Genomic DNA, 20,590 nt, shown 5'->3' with positions numbered 1-20,590 from the left:
GTTCAAATTGATGTAGGGTTATTACAAAAGTATGTAGAAGGAGACTACACGTATAACTACTTATATATTTAAGAAGAGACTAGCTTTCGTAGAGACATTAATTGTTAGAGATGAGTCATCTTAGATAACGAATTAATAATACCCCCCCCCCCCCCCCCACACACCGGTTTCGGTGACAGTGGCCGGTTTTATTGAAACCAGGCCAGGTACGCAGGAGTAATTTTATAGTGCCCATGTGTATGCGCAGTACACAAGAGCACTCTCTATTCCTTTACTCTCATAACCCAGTGGGACGGAAGACCGACACGACTGGCGAGAGATCAGGCGCCGGACCGACTTTTTACATGCCCATCCGACGCATGGATCATCTTACTTGTCGGACAATCAGGTAATCAGCCTGCATTGTCCTAACCAAACTTGGAAATAACATGTTTCCAACGCGGAAATCGAACCGACAACCTCCGAGTCAAGAACCACGCTCTTAACCACTGGATCACGGGGGCGAAGTAAGAATAAAATAAGATGAAAAATGACGTGATTTCTACCTCTTTTCTGTAGAACCTTTTTAAAATCCATCTATTACTTTTAATGGTCGCGGTAACCGAAAGCAATCATCGGGGTCATAACTAAACACCGAACGGCTTAAAGCAGCCAGAAATGGCTTAAAAGAACATTTAGCTGAAAATGTTTAAACTTCTGGGTCTCGGAATGGCCTAATTACCTTTTGCAATCGTAACTCATTTAATTTATGGGTGTTCGGTTAATCCTTTATTTGGAAATATACTCTAATCTACATTGTGTAACAAAAACTAGTGATAATACTTTAGGGTGTGCACATGTTCCTTGTAGAGAGTTCACTGTGAAAGTAGCAGCTCTGAAAGACGAACATTTTTTTTCACTTTTGTATGGGCAAGGGCCCGAGCGTCACGAGTTTCCCCATACAAAAGTGAAAAAAAATGTTGGTCTTTCAGCGCTGCTACTTTCACAGTCAACTCTCTACAAGGAACACGTACACACCCTAAAGTATTATCACTTGTTTTAGTTACACCCTGTATAAGTACATGTAATAAAGGGCTTATAATGAAATGGTGTCGTGGCGTTTGTATTGCGTCTTATTTCTCCTTTTTACGAACAAACTAAGTCATCTATACATATAATAAAATCGTAGGAAAGTCAATTTTGTACTTAGAATATTTTTGAAAAATAATACTTGGGACGTGATCCACTTTGCTAACGCAGACGAAGTCGCGGGCAACAGCTAGTGTAATTAATAAATTCAGGTTAGCTTTTCCCGTCATTTTTATCTATGTTTGTGCAAAAGTGTTAATAATAAAAAATACAATATTTTTTTTGAGACGGGGAATGCTGTTGCGCATGCCGGAGGGTTTAGGGACAACTCCCCCGGGTATGTATGACTCGCTGCGGCCGTAAAGATGGTGAATTGACCCCAGCCCTACCCACTAAAAACCCGTCTATACTCTTCCACTCTTCGCACGTAGGACTGCGAGAACGCGCGAGCTTTCTTTCCGCGGCTCTGCGTGCGCGTGCCTGCTTGTCACCAGCAGGCCCTCCTCGAGCCCATACGGGCTCCGTGGCCAAACAGAGGCCCTTCCAGTCCGTAACTATACATATACTACATTAAAATAAAAAATCTTGATTTAAAGCTCGCCCTTTTGGGACAGACTTTTACGTCAAAAATCTTTTAACAATATTTCAATTTCACAGTGTCATGGCTTTACAAATTAATTTCATTACGATCTTGAGGAGTTATGAAAAAAGTTTCCCAACTATAAATCTACGGATCACGAGAAGGGGAAAGTAGATGGAATGAAGTAGACGGGAATATAGGAGGTTAATCTTAATGGAGCAACACGCTAAGCCATGGTGTAGGGATTAAATTTTCATCTCGGTGAAATGAGGACGCGGCGGGATACGTCGATTAGCAAAATGGGTTTCTAATGTTAATGTATCTGGTGGCAACAGCTCTCGGCCTATAAGGTACAATTAACAGTAAAGTTGTATGTAAAAGATATAGCATTTTGAAACTTAAACGCATGGGCTCACTACGGGGCTCGTTTAGAGCTATTTTGAAATTTGATGTAATTTAGATGAGGTCATGTATGAAATTTTTTTCTACTAAATATACGTCGTGCTGACAATAAAAGTCCAGATTGGAAAAAAAATTATGGAAGTAGAAAGCTATTCTTTCCTTTTTTCTTTCATGTGTGAGATATACCCATCAAATTTCAAAACACTATAGCATACTTAAGTATATATAAGTTGGTACCTACACTAATGGGTAAAACAGCAGCACTAAAATGTACTCGTAATTTTGGACTCTCCGATATTTGGAAATTTTCGAGAAAAACTTGGTAGAAAAATCGATGGTTTCAATATATTATTAGCAGATTGCGCGAGCCACATTTAATTGTTAAAAGTGTGAGAACATTATACGTGGGAGAGCTATGCTTAGGCACGAATGGGCCGGCTCGACCGGAGAAATACCACGTTCTCACAGAAAACCGGCATGAAACAGCTTGCGCTGTGTTTCGCCGAGTGAGTGAGTTTACCGGAGGCCCAATCTCCTACCCTATTCCCTTCCCTTCCCATCCCTACCCTCCCCTATTACCCTATTCCCTCTTAAAAGACCGGCAACGCACCTGCAGCTCTCCTGATGCTGCGAGTGTCCATGGGCGACGGAAGTTGCTTTTCATCAGGTGACCCCTTTGCTCGTTTGCCCCCTTATTTCATAAAAAAAAAGAATCACCTGAGCTAATTACATGAAACTTCCAAGGCTTCCGTTTATTAATCTTTCCAGCTGTTAAACGAATTTATGCTTTGAGTGTTCACAATTAGTTTCTATAAAACTATTATATTGGCGAGTGGCCAGGGCATGGTGCCAATGTCTTAACCTGTTGCATGCCCCATGTGAACTATCAATAAACAAAAAATATAGAAATATAATATTATAGTATATAACAGTAAACAAATAGTACGTAATGTTTCCTATGTATAGTTTTTGCCAACTCGACTGGACTCGTAAGAGTACTAAAATAACTACTTGGTAAGTTGGCTCTTTAGTGTTTACTTTGCCCCCATTTGCTATTATAGTACATTACAAAAATACTAATAAAAGTATCCTTTCAACTATTTTATAATTTACCAACGCGAATAATAGGATATGGTGTAAAAACAAATGCTGTCTAGCTTGTTCTCAAGTAACGACAAATTGCTAACAAAAACTGTATCATTATTCATTAGAAGCCTGGTAAGTTAAAGGCTCAAATATAGTTCAGAGAGCAAACAGGCTACAAGGTTCCTTAGAAGTGTAACATAAATGTATCCGACGACCTGAACATGTCAATAATTATTGTTATCGCTAGTTCGTATGGGCCGGTTACGTATTTCAGCTCCTCTAGTATATCTATTGGCTTCGCTTACTATCAAAGAATGGATTTGTTGTCGCTTTAACTGGGTGAAATACGATGCTTCATTACTTGTCGTCATCAACGACGGATTACGAAGTCTTACATCTTTTATTGTACCATCAAAGAAGTTGATTCATAGGCAGATGGCGGGCCTACGTAGTTTGGTCGAGTTTTTTTTTATGAAATAAGGGGGCAAACGAGCAAACGGGTCACCTGATGGAAAGCACTTCCGTTGCCCATGGACACTCGCAGCATCAGAAGAGCTGCAGGTGCATTGCCGGCCTTTTAAGAGGGAATAGCGGAGGGGAGGGATGGGAAGGGAATAGGGGTGGGTAGGGAATAGGGTAGGGGATTGGGCCTCCGGTAAACTCACTCACTCGGCGAAACACAGCGCTAGCGCTGTTTCACGCCGGTTTTCTGTGAGAACGTGGTATTTCTCCGGTCGAGCCGGCAAATTCGTGCCGAAGCATGGCTCTCCCACGAGATATGTTAAACCAAGCTGACATATCACTACGTACAGTACTCCCAAATTAATAATGCGCATGGAAATCTTCGATAATTGTCGTAATCACGAAAACACCCGAATCTATGAAACGTAAGAGCCCCAAACAATGCACTTGCATTTTGCACCTTGTTCAATATAAATATCACATAGCCGGTGGCTCTCCGCTGTCGCCGGTCCGTCAATAAATACTATAACTCACCGTGAAGCCATCGCGACGTGGCCAGTGACGTTACCACGGTAACGTCCAAGCAACGTCTGGCGCCTCTACGTCGCTACAAAGCGGTGTTTTTCTTAAAGTTAAGTTTAAAAGAACAGCGTTTGCAGCGACGTCTTCCGTTTTTTCATTTATTATGTCTACCTTGTATCTTATTAACGTGTAGTTCTCGTGCCTATTTTTAATCTTATAGCCCTTATGCCACTTACCTGGACGTGATACGGTGCCACCTTCTCCTCTCCCTTTATCTCCACGTTGATGTGCAACCTGATGGCGCCTGACACCGCCGACTTGTCTGTTCTCTTCTCCAGGTTGTACCATACGTCCATCTCACCTGATAGAGTCCGCACCTGCACCAAAATATGGTGTAAAGTATAGCATGTAAGGAGCCTCGGATTGGAAAAACCATCGCTCAGTTGTTGGTCAGCGCAAGGCAGGGCATTTACTGGCTCTCGTGCATAAAAGTTGTCATGCCAGTTGAATTACATATACGTATTTAAATTAGGCACAATATTTAAGAGGATTCCACACCGCCGTTTTTCCATACAAACGCTGTTTCCTCCCTGGATAATGCCGGTAGAGTTATGATTTTTTTCCTGAATATCTATGGCCACTATTAGCATGTCTCTATGTTATATTTTTTTTCATAATTTAATTATTAAAAAAGATAAGAACGTCCAAAAACCCAAAAAAATTGCCAGATTTTCCTCTGTGTTCAAACACCCAGAAAACAAAGGCGGCTAGAATATACAAAAAAAATAAAACATAGAAACACAGCTCAAGCCTTGTTTTAATTCTTAATGAAAAAATTACTTAAATCGGTAAAGTTTTGGAGAAGGAATCAGCGGACAACGAATCGAAGATTTTCTGTTCTTTTATTAGAACTTTTGTCGTGTTGTCTCTATCGCGCTCTGCGGTGGGAGGCTTGAGATTGGTGAGACAGCAATACATTTTCAAATACCTATTTACAATTTCTCTCGCCCGTGGTGTATCCTCTTAATATTTAAGTTTTATGTACACTGAATATAATACTTAAATAAGTGACAATCCAAAATAATCTTCAGCATTTAACTTTCACACTCTTAATACCGCTCAAAGTTACGAAAGAAATAAAGCCCAGTTTTTCCGACGTCAAAAATATTCAAAAGAATTAGCATTTTCTTTACCTCGATAATGGTTTGACCCAAGAAGTCATCCGACTCCCTCGTCAACTTCTGTCGAAGTTTGGACTTCAAATCGTTGTCCTCGTCCCACACTCGTACTTTTATCCGATCGGAGGAGTTATGACATTCGCTGGAATCAAAGAAAACGATCAGAGCCCGTGATTCGATCATTAAAATCGTTCAGGACAAAGTTTTACAACCAAAGTTCTGTGGAATTAATAATTACGAATTGGACCCCATTTTCGAACAATGGCGCTTTGTATAAAATATTTTTACATCCAAAGTTTTCAGTAGGATTTTAATATGAAAAATCGTTATTGAAGCCGGTTTCACAAAAAAAAAACTTGTTGGAAATAATACTTGCGTTGTCTTTTACCAATTCAGTCCACCATTACCAAGATTATTACGATTAGATTGAAAAATCATTTTGCTGCCTATTAAAACTTACAAGTAAAATTTTTCATTCCACACTGGGTTGAGCTCCTGCGGCATTGTTCTCGTGCGCTTCTTGACCTTGCTGACCTGGACCGTGACGTACGGGTCAGAGGTCCCGCTCTTGTCTTTGGCGATCAGCCCTTGGGCGCAGATAACTGTACATAAAACGATAGCGTATTTTTAATTGTTCATGAAAAATTAACGCAAACATTTAAATTATAATGTCTTTTTATAACATAATATTATGTCACGATTAGCAATAAAATATGCTTTGCTCTTTTCTAAAATGTTTCGAAATGGCAGCAGTATATAGCTTACATTAGCGAATAAGTATAAAGCTTATTCTCAATTTGTCAAATACAGTTATATAAAGCATTGCGATTTGTTACACTTTATGAATGGCCTTATAAATTACTTTGCTATTCAACTTTACTTTTACGATACTTATACCAAGCGGCTGGTTATTGCAAAACAATTGGCACTGTTTATGGTTCGTATTTTGCAACACAATTACTTCTTCTTACTTCAAAATACATGGATATGTGTCTATCGTAGCTACTCACCAACTCTGAAGCAATACAGCGGGATCAGATGTATATCCTGCGGTTGTATAAAAGGGGACGGAAGACGCTAGCTTCAAATCTACCAAGATGTCATCTAAGTATGCCCAAATCGAGACTAATTATTATCAACTTGATTAGCGACTACAATCGCAACTTCTACTGCAAACTCGGTCCAGATTATATCATTACGGGATTATACAGTTATATGAAATCTAATTCGTATTGGAATTTTCACGAATCGAGCAATATAAGGATGAAGATGGAAGAAAGAGATAGAATCGAAACTTGTTAGATAGGGGGGTCCTCGTGCATGCTTTCCATTTCGCTATTTCATTAGCATTCATCTATTCTGTAATAAATCTATTAAAAGAAGAAAATGTTGTTATTGTGAAATCAAAATATATCGTGATCAAAATTTATTGCAAGATTAATATCGTGTTTCTGAAACTCAATTTGTTGGATACGCTCCATGCATTTGTGTTAGCAGTCGTGCTGCCGTCGTGTTAATGTTGCATTTCATTTTTAAAGTGAATAAATCATTTTCCGTGGTGAGTAAATTCAATATGGTGCGGTACTATTTCATTGTTATTTGAAATTAGTGGGTGTTGGATTCGTGGAATTTCCTCGTGTGGATGGTATTATGAATACGCTCTCGTGTGAATTGAGCTGTGCACTAGTAATCGTGAATGGACTGGGTTAGAAAATTTAAGTAGAATTGCAAGACTAATGTCTGCTAAAATGGCCAAATTATTATCTGAACCTCGCATCTTCGACGCTCATCGATAAATTGACAACGCACAATAAGCAATTAAAAATAAGAAAGCTTCACATAATAACGATAGCTCTGTAGCAGTATTATAATTTTAGCAGACATTATAATAGAGAAATAAGGCGAAATCGTTTTCTAATAGATCAAATTTTTGCGAGCGTGCGGTTCGTAGCCGCAAAAGACCACTGCAAACCTGTAATGGCGATTTTGCAGGACCATTTTGATGTCCCTTCTATAGTGATTTGCTCGGCTTGTTCGAGGGTGTCTATGTGTGTATCAGGATCGACGCTAAAAGTCCGTCTGGCCGCCATATGAAACGAAAGATATGTATCAGTTAAGTGTAGTGAATGTTGGTGTGCTGGTCCCCGCTCTCCGTCAGCTCTGCAAAGGGAAATGGTTAACCACGACACATCTCCGAACCTGTGATAGCGATCTTGGCGCTCCATTTGGATGTGCCGTCCAGGACAGACTGCTTCACGGTGCTCATGTGTGCCGAGTGCCCATCCGCTTCGATCCCGAACACTTGTCTGTTACATACACATTTCGTCAACATTATAATTACTAGGGGAGACCAACTTCAGCAAATGATCTCGCCCGCAACTTTCATTGACTTACACGATATTGCTTTTGGTATGTGACTAAAATAAAAGGTTATTACTTTAGTAGTGACGAATATTTGTAAACTTAGGGCCTGTTTCACATCTTACTGGTAAGTGCTGGATAGGCTATCCACAACTTATCTGACAGATTCTCTACAGTCTATACTCTATCTGTCAGATAGGTTGTGGATAGCCTTTCCAGCACTTATTAGTAAGTGGTGAAACAGGCCCTTAATAATTTTAATTTATACCTGATCAATTCAAATATTTCTGGCTTATCCCTTTCCCGCTGTTTCATCCGTTCCTTCATGGCGGTGATTATAGAGTTGGCCTTATCCTCGGCGCCATGTTTCGAAGACTTTTCAGCGGCCCCTGCGAAACACACTACTCAGGCGGTGCCAACTAGTTCTCAGTGGCCGCGGGTTGCGCCAGGAGGGCTCCCCGCCCTGCGGTCAGGCCTGCAACGACCACTCATAGGACACAACCAGACCAGAATCCAACATAGCATAGAAAACGGACGTCTTTTTACAGAGTCGGATCTAATCAGGTCGTTGACCTTGAGCGGCGCCAGCCGGAGCAAACCTGAGCACGGCGCCTGTATATCAAACGGTATCTGAAAGCTATTTACATATTAAAATACCATCATTGTTTGCGCATTCATCAATACGCGAACAACGAATTTGTAAATAGCATTGAGACATAAAATTTAAATGTATTGTTAGTATTTTCTGTTCGAACCTTTTCATCTTTCCTGTTAGCTCTAATACGATACTGACAAACATTTTATTAGGATTTTAGTCACAGAATTTAAGGGATCGCTAAACAGAGACAGAGTAACAAAAAAACAAGAAATTTCAACAGATGTAGAAATTCGAAAATCTATAAAATTAACACATAGAAATTAAACTAAGATCACATATAATATTGAAGTGGGCATATACTGGATTGCGTGCACACATTGCTAACAGGCACATGTTAGTCATATGCATTATGCATTGTTAGGGCACTTGTGTTCACGAAGCTTTTAGGCATTTATTTCAAGAGCAGTGTAAGTGTAGATTGGTTTGTACAGATTTATTACAATATTTAAAGGAATTTAATCGTTCGGCGCTGGGCGGGGCAACCCGAGGAACATACAAATAACCGATCCCTATCTACGTGATGAGTCTACATTCAAAAACATTGATATTATAATAAGAGGGATAAAAAATATAAAGTATGTGAAAGAGAAAAAAAGAAAATCAAGAAAAATTACATCACACAAGAAGTAGATAGAAGTTGAGAAGAAAAATTAAAATTTGATATCTATCAATGCTTTAAAAATGCAGACCAAAATGGTAATGACGTGCAGTCGGCTAAAATAGTTTCAAACACGAATCGAAGCGCGGTGGGCGGACCGAATACTGTTAACGCGAGCGACTGCCCGTCTGAATGATGGTGCAAATCTAGCCGAATACAATAGGAGTAATCTTGGAAAAGAACACAGATACCGACAGCCATGCACATCGATAAAGCTACAAGATTACGAGGGAATCATGCTACTCAACATGTTCGTCTAGAATGACACTGATTTCTAAAATTTTATCTAGATCACTAAATGGTCCTAAATGTGTCACTATATTTTATTAGTATTTTATTTATTTTCAGTACATCGTTATTTCTCCGATATAGTAGTGACACATGCACATCGGCTTTCATGCTACTTTTAACTATTCTACGACCACAGCTTTACCAGCGAGTTTTTTGCATGAGATGAAATAAACATTAACTTGTACAACATTTTAAAAGAAGATCGTCACATCGCACGTTTGAACAAAAATAATACGTAATTTCCAATTCCTTTTGAAGCAGATATTCGTATTTTTTTACAATAATCCTTCAGAAATTCGCGAACAAAACTATTTATGGGAAAAAGGTATTCCCACAGGAAGTCAATTTTGATATCAGTCTTCCGTCCTTCTGCTCGTATATATTCAATAGAAATTGCTAAAGAAATTTCCTGAGTTTGTTTGATTCCAATTTTTCACATTTATACATAATAATATGATAACTTTAAGGTGAATCTTAAAACACTCTGGATTAAATTAGTACTAGTAGTAGAACAAGTAAAATGTCATTTTTTTTGTGTTACGATTCATGTTTTAGTTAAAAGGCTTATCCGAATAAATACCACGAAGGAAGTAAGGGCTATTGAAATATCTTAGACGCTTGAAAAATTGATACTCTTTCCGCTGTATTTTTACATGCGTCCTTGACAAAATTATGTCAAGTTTATCCTTGAGCAAAAATAACATGATCTTGTAAGAAAATTTAAAACTCAGGTGTTGGATTTATTAAGATTATTGAATGATATTTTTTTAAGTAAGAAAAAAAAAAATTTATGGTAAACTAATTTTATTATAGAAATCAATCATAATAATTATTATAATCAATAAGAATTGCCCAATCAACCAATCTAGTAATGACAAAAAAAAATGACGAGTGAACCACCTTCAAACGTTGAACCTCACGATATTTCAAAGTATTATTCGAGATTTCACGTTTCTATACAATCTGTAGCTCTGAAGACTCTTACGTTATTAGATTAAGATATTTTGCCCGATCTTTGACTACACGTGATTGACTTTGCCGACTCCGTTCAAAGTAGATCTTGTCTACAATGTGACCCCCTACAAGAGTGTCTTGACACTACTCGACTTTAATAAGAGAACGCCGCTTCACAGTCGACTGACTTTAAAATTTTTCATAAATCGATACGATGTAACGACCTTCTTAACGACAATTTTATACTCACATTTAGTTTACATCAGCAAATATATTTTATTTTATACACATGAATCAATACATTTTAGTAACATTAAGACCTGAGCCGGGGTTTTTTCTAACGCAGTATAGTTTTCTATTACATTTCTAACATTTACACAAGTTAGACAATTAAAAATCATCTACTTTCTAATTATTGATTTAATTTAATTAGTCTCTGTAATTATTTATTATTTCATTTTGTTATCTCAGAGTTAAAAAATTTACTTGAACTCTTATACTTGCTACTGATTTCACATCATTGTCTCAGATCAGTCAATCATCAGCACAGTAAATTACGTCTCTTCAGCAACAATGTCATCAACATAAAAACAACAATGCGGACAACACACAATACTTACTCTGTAAGCAGTCTGCGTTGAGCAGGTCTTTGCATTTCTCGTGACATTTGACCCCGCACTCGGTGCAACGGACTCCTTGTCGGGCGATCCCCCAGAGGAGGCCTTCACACTCGTAACAGTAGGTCGGGGAAGTTGCTGTCCACAGAACGAAGTTGTGCGGCGTTGTCGAAGAGATCGGGTAGATGAGAGCTTGCAACGTCTTCTTGTATACGTGCATTTTCTGTAACAAAACTTATTTTGTAATATCGCATAGAATCTTTATCTGCTTGTTGTGTATATTGTTTTTTATGGTTTTAGGTCAACGTGTATGTTTTTTATCCTCGTCTCTAATTTAATAATAATTTTATTTCTCGGACGTTTTCTTTCACGGCGATCTCTTCAGATCAACTAGACAAAATTAAATGTCTTTTGCTATGTAATATCAAATAACATAAATGATATTATAAGTAAGCCCTCAAAGCGGGTTTGCTACGACATTAATACCCTGCTTGGACATTATAGTGATGCTATGCAGAAGTTGAACTTGAAACAAGATAAAAGTCACTTTGTTCATAATATTGTTATTTGATTGAAAACGATATTTGAGATTCACTTATTGTAATGATTTCGGTGAACGATTTCTTTCTCACCAATTCTTCGTCATTGAGCGTCGCTCGGTGCACAGCTGATGTCAAGCCCGCATTTCGTTTGGTGGCAGCCATTGTCTAAAGAAAACTTTATATTAGGAAGTAAGAAATACGCTATAAAATAAAGATGAATGATGTAAAAGATATGCAATTATTATTTTATTATAATTAATGTCAGCTGAAAAGTTAATAAATGAAAAAAAAAATGCTATATGAAATGTTATAATTAATGCTATTCATGCTGATTAGGCAACTGTTAATAGAAGCTTTTTTTATAATCACAGTAACATTATCATAAGAAAAAGAAAATATAAAAAATTGCCTTTTTATTCTATAATTTTAAATACTTACAAAACTATGTAAGTATGTTCTCTAAAATCTTAATTACTTAAAAAAATAATAAAAAATTAAAATATATAAGAAAGTAATAAATCTGAGTACTCTATTCATTGTGCGAACTTTTGTTTTCTAAAACCTTACTCCATAACAACTATTGATCTATATCTGTTTAATAATCTTGTAAAGGATATATAATATTATTAAAATTAAGCTCGTGCATAGCCTGAAAAGGTACTTTCGGAAAGTTTTCGGAGATGAGACCTATAATTTCATTACATAATTTAGGGTAATTAAAAGGGACATGCGATTTCAATTATTATGATGAGTCTCAATTTATTTTACTCTAACATACATTAAAGCGCTTATAGTAACTCAATAAAATTTACCCAATTTGCAATATCAAAAGCATATTATTATACATTTTCTGACGTTTTTGACTATTTCAGAACATTTTTTTAGTATAATGGATCTTTTTAATTTTTATTATAAAATAAAAGTTTTTAACTTTCATCTAATCCGATGCAAATGGATACATATTTAATACAAAGTTTATCTTGTTCAGTCAAAAGCGTCATTAGAAGAAGAACATGCATAAATAGAAAGAGATATTGGGAGAAATATACCTTGAGAACCTGTGGATCCACGGTGGGGGTACAATGCAATGATATATATAGTTAATAAAACAGAATAAAATAATATATTTATATGGTTTCACTACAGTTCGTATCCAGGTGACCCCTAGTTTGCAGGTTGGAAGGTAGGCCCTCTAAGAAAGGAAGATTACCTTTAGTTTATATCAGAAGGGACACATAACATAAACACATCGAAAAGAGGAAAGAAATATAGACGACGTTAAGTATTCAAATATTCATATAGTAGGAGAAAATACTTCATATTTCATCTATAAAGTGTTTTCTCCCCGTTCCGTATAAGAAGTTTTCGGTTTAGAAGAAAACATTTATTACGCGCCTATAATTACTAAGCTTCAGGAAGCGTACGTTGAGCTGTTAACATTGACGACCAGTTTCAATATCCACCTTAAAATCGGTAGGGAAGAGGCAGTATTTGTATGAATAGTAAAGGTTGTCAAAAGAAGTATGTAGTAGCAAACAAGCATCTAACGATGTTTTCACACTTTACAATAACATGGCATGACACTTCACCTGGAAATAATTACGCTCATTCGATTTTTATAAAACTACTACATGTTTTGACAGGCCTGAACCTTGGGATCGGAACAACACAGATAAACCGATTGAGTGTAACTGATAAGTATGTGAGTGAAGATTCATCATAGGATAGAATTTTGAAACTGATCACAGAAACATTATCTAACCTTCGCTTTAGTGGGAGAAATAATATAACAACATGTCACTTACAAGTTCCGATACAAGAGGAATAGATTTCCTTCTTGGTCGAATATCAGGCATACTGTCGATGTTGCTGTAGAAAGGGTTGTCCCCCGGATGCCTACGTACACAAAAATAATAATCAATATTATTTTTTTCATTCCGTTTTAATTTAATATAAAATGAACATACCCATTGCCACGACCACCTTGCTCGTTGAAACCGCCGGTGCCATTCTAAAAAAAACAAAAAACAAAATTAGAAACAAAAAAAAACAAAACAAAAAAGTTTTATTATTTCTTCAAACAAAAATGAATAAGAAACATGTATAACAGATTAAATTTTCATACAGTACAGTATAAGACCAGTTATAAATATTTCAATAGCATAAACGATTCTTAAATTTATTGGCAATGGAAGCTATAGAAGGCAGTGAATATTATATTCTTATTGTAAGTTATTGAATCAATAAATGTATGAAAATTTCATCGAAAAAAATTACAATTATAAATGGAGAATTAATACTATAACATACTTATTATTAATACAAATTAATATCAGTTTTACTGTTTCGCAAAATACACCTAAAGCTATCTATTCGTATATTCTCTCACAGTTTTGTATCACCAAAACAAATATATAGTAGAGATAACAAAATTCGATAGTAGTTGAGATACACTATATTATACGATCTCGAATGAATTTATACATATTTAAAGCATTTATAATATTGCATTAAGTTTTCATGGTTACAGTACATTTAGCGTAAAATTCATCTAATTTGTGTAATACATTTAGTGCATCTACGTTTCCTATGTGCGTTCCTAGACTACTGTAACTTGGAGTAACTATGTTTATGAATATTTTGCATTTTATGCATGAGACATCAAGGGTCGAAGCTGCTAAGTAATCGGTAAATATAAATTCGTGTACAAATACTCTTATCGATACCATATTAGACATATAAAGCATTTTGACTTTATGAGTATAAGTATATTATAATTTTTTTCTAGCAAGTAAATAAATTTTCAAGCGGCGAAGGATATGAGACGATATGACGGCGAATGCTTTTGTACCAAAAATTTTTGGGCCTGAGATTTTCATTATACTGATAACAATTAGGAATTATAATATTATATTATATTTATGGATTAGTTATGTATATTAATTTCTTATGCGTATCGCTATACAAAAGTATGAGTAGTGAGTACCTATTCAATTCATACGCGAATATTTTGCGCTGTATGAGAGTTTGCAACAATATGCACAGCAAAATCAGTCACTACTAATTTTAAACAACATCGTCAACAATGACACTAAATCTAATAATACTTTTTACCACTATGCCGTTTTTATTTTCTTTTTTTATTTAAATGTTACATTCCCTTTTATTTATGTGTGAAGATGTAAAAGAAATAATCACAACCTTTCAATTGTAGTCGAGTATTCTAGAAGTTACTATCAAATTAACACGTCTGTTTTACATTAAGATGGATGATCATAATTTAACAGTACTAATAGTTGTGTCATTATTTTATACTACAATACTATTAAAGTTTATTGTTACTCAAACCTGTTTTACTTTTAATACGAAACACCTACCAGAAAAACTATCAAACTGTATCAAATTACCAATTTTTAAAATTATTAGGTCCTGCTTTTTAAGTGTTTTTTTATGTTTGTAAATAACATCTTAGTAGAGACTGGTTGTAATAATTAGACACAATTAATCGAGTTTTTCTAGGAAACTTCAAACAGTATTGACAACACATCACTACCTTAACATTTAGCTCTTAACTCTAATTTCATGAAATTTTTGCATAAGGTAACTTACGCCCGCACTGACTTTGTCCTTTTCGGTAGAAGGAGTCGATACTGGTGGTGCCTCAGCAGTTTTTTCTTCAGCTTTTCTATCTTTTAAAGCTTTTAGTAGTTTCCATTTGCTGCCAACAGGAGCATCTGAAGGTTGTGATGGTGGTTCAGCAGGGACGGCTTCCTGTTGCACTTTTGGAAGGTCATAATCATCGTCAAATTCGTCACCACTTTGAACAGGACTATCGGGTCCTGAAGTTTCTCCGGAACCAGAGTCTGCATATGACTTTTCGTCATCACTCTCTTTGTCAGACAACGGTTCTTCACTTTTTTCGTCGATCTTAGGAAACGTTGTTACTTCTTTCCAAGTTTCTTCTGTTTGTTCTTCGTCACACTTCAATTTGATGTTTGCAGTCTTTAATTTAAGTTCCCTAAGTACATACGACATTTTTTCTTTTAAAATTTCTTTTTTCTCGTTAGCATATTCTTCTTCAATTTCAGGTTCCTCGTGTAAGGGCTCTTCTCTATCCATTTCTAATTGGGATTGATGTTCCATTTCCTCTAATTTTCGCAATTCGTAACAATACCATTCGTCTTCAGAATCAATACTATCTTCCGTACTCTGCCTTCGTGAGGAAACTCGAGATCCACTTCTCCACGAATGAGTACTTCTACAATCTTCATCATCATGCTTATTTGGAATTTCTAAACTCTGTTGATGTCTTGTTTGGAATTTATTTTGTATGTATCTACTATTTTGAATAGAAGGGCTACGTTCCGATTGAATTTCAGATTCATCTGTGCTGACATTTATAATTTCAGGAGGGCTTGTTCTTGCTATTTTATTATTTTTCGTTACTACCGGTGGTTCACTGGTACTTTCCTCGATACTTTCACTCATTTTAGGTGGTGATATATCTGGTGTTTGCTCGTCAGATACAGATGATGACTTACGAAGTCTATATTTTCCTAACGCCCTGGAAACTGCGAATTCTTGTGAGCTTCCATTATAAGATTGATTATGTTCACTTGTTGCTTCTTCAGATGACGTAGTAGATTTCTTTACATCGCCAATGGTAGCAAATAAAGAAGCAGGGGATCGATTATCTTCTTTTTCTTCTTCGTAAGGGTCTACGTTTGAAATGTCAGTATCGATATCTAATTTTTCTAATTCAGATATATTATCACTTTTCATTTGACTAACTCTGGCAAAATGAAAATCAATATCATCACTTTTATCGCGGGGTAGTGCATTAGAAATTGGATATTTATCATTTTCTTCAATAATGCATTCATTTTCGTCGGTTTCATATTCAATTCTTTGCTGCTGTTGTACTTCTTGTATTTTCTGTTGTTGTTCAATTATTTCCTGGTGATTTACTTTCCTTTGCTTTGGCTTAGACGCAACCTTAGCAAACATATTGCCCTCGTGTATGGAATCGGAAAATACGCTATCACTATCCTCTGATTGTGCACTCGATCTCCCTCCTGACCATTCTGTTTCGGATGTCTCTGGATCAGAAAGCGATTGATGACTCGCTTGCTGTTTTCTCCTTGCCTTTTGTAAAAGCCCTGACATGGAAGCGACTAAATGATATTTCTTTTTTCGTCGTTGTGCTGATAATATTCTTTCTTTTAATGATTTTTCTTGTTGAGTTTCTTCAACTGAGTCCACTCCAGAAGGAAGTGAGTGAGACCTATGTTTCTTAGGTAAATGTAAATCTGGAAGCCAGTGGCTCATTGAAGACATTGCTGATTTTAATGATGACGTACGTTTTGGTTTTTTGCTCTGCTTGTCCTGTGATTTTCCTCTAAAATTGCTAGAAATTGACAAATAACCAGATTCAGACACAAGTACTCCACTAGAGTCGATAAACTTGTCTTTTCTTAGTTTATTATGGTCTAAAATTTGTTTGTCATATCCTTGAATTTCGTTCATAACATTACCATTCCTTTGATCATATTGTTGTTGCTTGAAATACTCTTGTTGCAATTGATTTTGAAATTGCTTCCTTTCAGATATGTTCAAGGAATGAGATTTCAAACTGGAAGTTTCCATAGAGCTAGTGGGCGATCTGTTTTCAGACCATGAAATTCGATCTTCAAGAGATGGGCGCTTTGGAGAATCATATCGACTCGATGTAGGATAATAAGAAAGAGCATCCGTAAGATTACCTGGCGGGTAGCCAGAACGATGGTTTGATGCTACTTTGTATCCATTTTGGTAAAACATAGCATCATTTGAACCCATTGTGCTAGCTCTTGTTATAGGTTTTTTACTGGCATTCATTGACACAACTGTTTGAGCATGATAGCTTGGTTCTGGTGGATATGAGTCCACATCTTTAGGAACATTTTCTGAAATTTCATTTCTATCTATTAATTGGGAAAAATTATTATCCTCTGAATGAATTCCTCTTGGTGTACTGTACACAGTTGTAAAAATTGGTTGTCTATTACCAGCTACGGAGTAAATTGACGCATTATCGTGGCTATAATAGTATTCGCCGATGTTACTTATAGAATTTTGAGGAATTGTATATGTTACATTTTGTTTTATTAGAGCTGCATCTACTTTGTCTTGTAACTCGTTTATTTCTAATTGACTTTTCGCAACAAGTTCTGAATTTCTCGATAGTTCTTGATCATTTAAATTTTTAGCATCGTATGTATATGAATCTACCAAAGTTTCTAAATATGGTTTAGAATCAATGTCATAAGATAACCTTTGTATAGATTGTGGTGAAGGTACCCTTATTTTGTGCATATCGTATAGTACATTATGACTTGTTCTACTCGTTTTTGGAGAGCCTGGGCTCTTTTCCAAGCTGGACCACCCACTCATAGAAGACAAGCCTGAGTCTGATTTAGCAGCCACGATATTATTATTTTCTCTTTTAATGTGTTTTGGTGAAGTTTTAGGAGATTTCGGAGATCGAGGACTTAGTCGCATATTATCGTGGGGTAGTTGTTGGGTTGCTGCTGCTGAAAGCATGGCATGAGACGATAAGTCCTGGTTATTTTGCATTAAATTAAATAGTGCTGCGCCATTCGGTGGTGCAGGTGGTGGTGGACTAGGAGACTTTCGTAACCTACCTTCATCATAAATAGCACCTAATCTTTCATTGGTTGGTTCATCGTATATTTCATGACCAGGTTGGTCTGTCGTCATTTTATACATATCATTTAGCGTTTGTGGTATATTTTTTGTACTGTAATAATTTTGTCTAACATCTTCCTCTGTCTGATACGTCGAGCTATATTCAAATCGGTCCCTTGACATGGCACTCGGTGATTTTGATTTAGCTGCATTAATTTCTGCATTCGCCACTGCTGAACTATATGCTAATCGACCCGTGACTGTAGTATAAGGTTCTGTGGAAGTTCTTTCAGGTACAAACTTTCGACGGGGAGAAAGAGATTGAGGTAAATAATCTAACGTTCTATCTGGGCCTGTGCTTTCACTTAATGACATCCTTGATGGTGATTTATCTCTCACATTATCTTTTGGTACAGATAATACAAAATCATCAAAACTTTTCATCATATCGTTAATTCCCCAATTCTCAACTCCAGTATACATGCTTTTCAATTGCTCATTAATAATATTGCCATCTTCAACTAACGCTTTAGCTTCTATATCTCTATCATGTTTTGATGAAATTTTTGTTTCTGGACTAAGAAGTCTAGTTTTCAAGTCTTTTAACTCTCTCGAATCCTTATGTAATTGTGATGTTAGCCTATCTAATTCTTGTAACTTATCTACAGTAATTTGATCTATTGTACTTAAGGTAGATAAATGAACTAAATCTCTTTCATTTATTTCAGGACCACCTTGAATTCCACAGTAGTCTTTATAATCTGTAGCGCTAAAAATTTGTCTCGATGACGCTGGATGGTGAAGTTCAATTTCGTTATCTTCAGGAGCTTCCCATATCATATCTAACTGTGATTGAGGCCTCGATGTTTCATCACATACTAAATCTTCTCTGTATGCTTGATTTAGACTTCTATAAAAAGCCTCGTTTGATTCCATCGCTTCCTCTTGTGATTCGAGTAGCGCTGCACTTCGTCCAATATCCAGTCCCTCTTCAATGCCATCTTCGACTGTGCCGTTTCCTAAAATTTCTCTTATCACCTCGAGCCGTGTCATGGGATCTCTAGACCCCACATTTCGACAAGCATAAAAGTCAAGGAGAGTAGATATAACTCCTTGTTGGTCAGCTAGTAAAGCTTCCAATCTTTCCAAACGATCCCACATTCTCACGTATTCTTGGCTTAATAGATCTAATGCTCGCCAGGCATATTTTAGTTCTGTTTCTAAAATATTTAGTCTCGTCCCCAGGCGCTCCATGTAATCGCTAATGATGTAGTCGCCCGAGTACGGGGGGAGGTCAGGAGGCAGCACGAGTGAGGCGCACTCCATATCGACCTCGACAGCCCCATTCCCACCGTCCTCGTTTTCCTCCATCACGCCGTTTGTGTTTCCTCCCACATTGTCGTGGATTTCGTGCATCATCTTTGGTACGGAAAACGGGTCGAACATAACATTTCCCACTATGAGTCATCCCATATCGTTTTTAGTTTAACACTTTTTGCACAAAACATTCCTGAGCCATGTGTTTGAGTTATCTTTGATAACATTTTATCATTAACACTTTTAGTTCATATTGTCCACTGAATTGTTTTCTGCACTTTAACACTTTTATACTATCACTGTTGTATACTTTGTACTAAGACGGATTAAAATTGTTAACTCGACATCAAAAATATATTTTAATATTGAACATTGTATATCACTTTTCTGAAATAAATTTGCTGTTAGATGCGGCAGGGGGATATCACTGATATGCTCGTAAAATATGTTTTATCAACATTTCAGTGTCGGGAGTTAGAAAACCTCAACAGCCCACCTCGGTCGCTTTATGAAAAAAAAAAACTATATAATCTAAAATATTAGCGTTTTATTCAAATTGAATATGGAATCATAAAGCCACTACCGAGAAGTGCTATTACGAGGCAGCTTAGCGGTTCGATACGATTTCACGTGAGAATATAACTCAGAGGTGAAAGGTAAAATTTGGTTAGGAATATAGGATAGGAGGGTAAACCACCGCTTCGCTTGATGCCAAGGATATAGGTATCAAATAGTAAAATAAAAAGTATATTTGGTATCAGTTTCATTGACGATAGTAATTTTAGAATAGCCTAGCAAATTTCCTATTTTTCTAACGCACTTAAATCATTACGCAATTTAGTTTTGTCAAGAGTAATAAAATCTAAACTATTACAAACATTGAAAAATTTAATTTGACCTAAAAGACGTAAAGGTTACCTAACACTATAAAAATAAGATGTTGATTCTTAACGTCTTAATTTAACCGTTTTACGAGCGCTAAGCAATCACTTAGTAATTGTCTTTGGGCGCAAACGAATTTAGTACCGACTAGGCGAACTTAGTATGGCAGTTTCGAATTGGATCCTCGCCAAAACACGCTAAAACTTACTGACCACTAATTAGATTTGTTTCCTACAAAGAAGCAACCGTATTTATCGGATCTTTAGATGTTTCTAGAAGTAACGAGATTATATTTTTTCCTTTTATTTCAATCTATTTGATTGCA

At 36.3% G+C, this 20,590-nt stretch overlaps 1 protein-coding gene across 6 annotated transcripts in view; it reads right to left on the bottom strand.

The window, feature by feature from the left end:
• The window catches only part of LOC121734367 (protein unc-13 homolog A), a 63,422-nt gene extending 43,288 nt beyond the window's left edge, over positions 1 to 20,134 (bottom strand). Inside the window, exons 1-11 of one of the 6 annotated variants that reach the window (XM_042124925.1) lie at positions 14,989 to 20,134; positions 13,347 to 13,390; positions 13,185 to 13,275; positions 12,429 to 12,437; positions 11,470 to 11,544; positions 10,841 to 11,060; positions 7,928 to 8,060; positions 7,498 to 7,604; positions 5,759 to 5,900; positions 5,314 to 5,440; positions 4,357 to 4,497 (exon numbers count right to left, since the gene is read on the bottom strand). In XM_042124925.1, the coding sequence (XP_041980859.1) occupies positions 4,357 to 4,497; positions 5,314 to 5,440; positions 5,759 to 5,900; positions 7,498 to 7,604; positions 7,928 to 8,060; positions 10,841 to 11,060; positions 11,470 to 11,544; positions 12,429 to 12,437; positions 13,185 to 13,275; positions 13,347 to 13,390; positions 14,989 to 19,512 (5,613 nt within the window). In that variant the 5' untranslated portion in view covers positions 19,513 to 20,134. Of the gene's footprint in view, positions 1 to 4,356; positions 4,498 to 5,313; positions 5,441 to 5,758; positions 5,901 to 7,270; positions 7,378 to 7,497; positions 7,605 to 7,927; positions 8,061 to 10,840; positions 11,061 to 11,469; positions 11,545 to 12,428; positions 12,438 to 13,184; positions 13,276 to 13,346; positions 13,391 to 14,988 lie in introns of all 6 variants that reach the window. The other 5 variants (XM_042124926.1, XM_042124928.1, XM_042124927.1 and 2 more) reach the window with 5 other exon arrangements.
• Positions 20,135 to 20,590: the final 456 nt, after the last annotated feature.

Source organism: Aricia agestis, chromosome 15 (genome assembly GCF_905147365.1).
Source record: "Aricia agestis chromosome 15, ilAriAges1.1, whole genome shotgun sequence".
NCBI lineage: Eukaryota > Metazoa > Arthropoda > Insecta > Lepidoptera > Lycaenidae > Aricia > Aricia agestis.
Note: the sequence above shows the minus strand (reverse complement) of the source record. Positions and strands in the feature narration are given on the sequence as shown.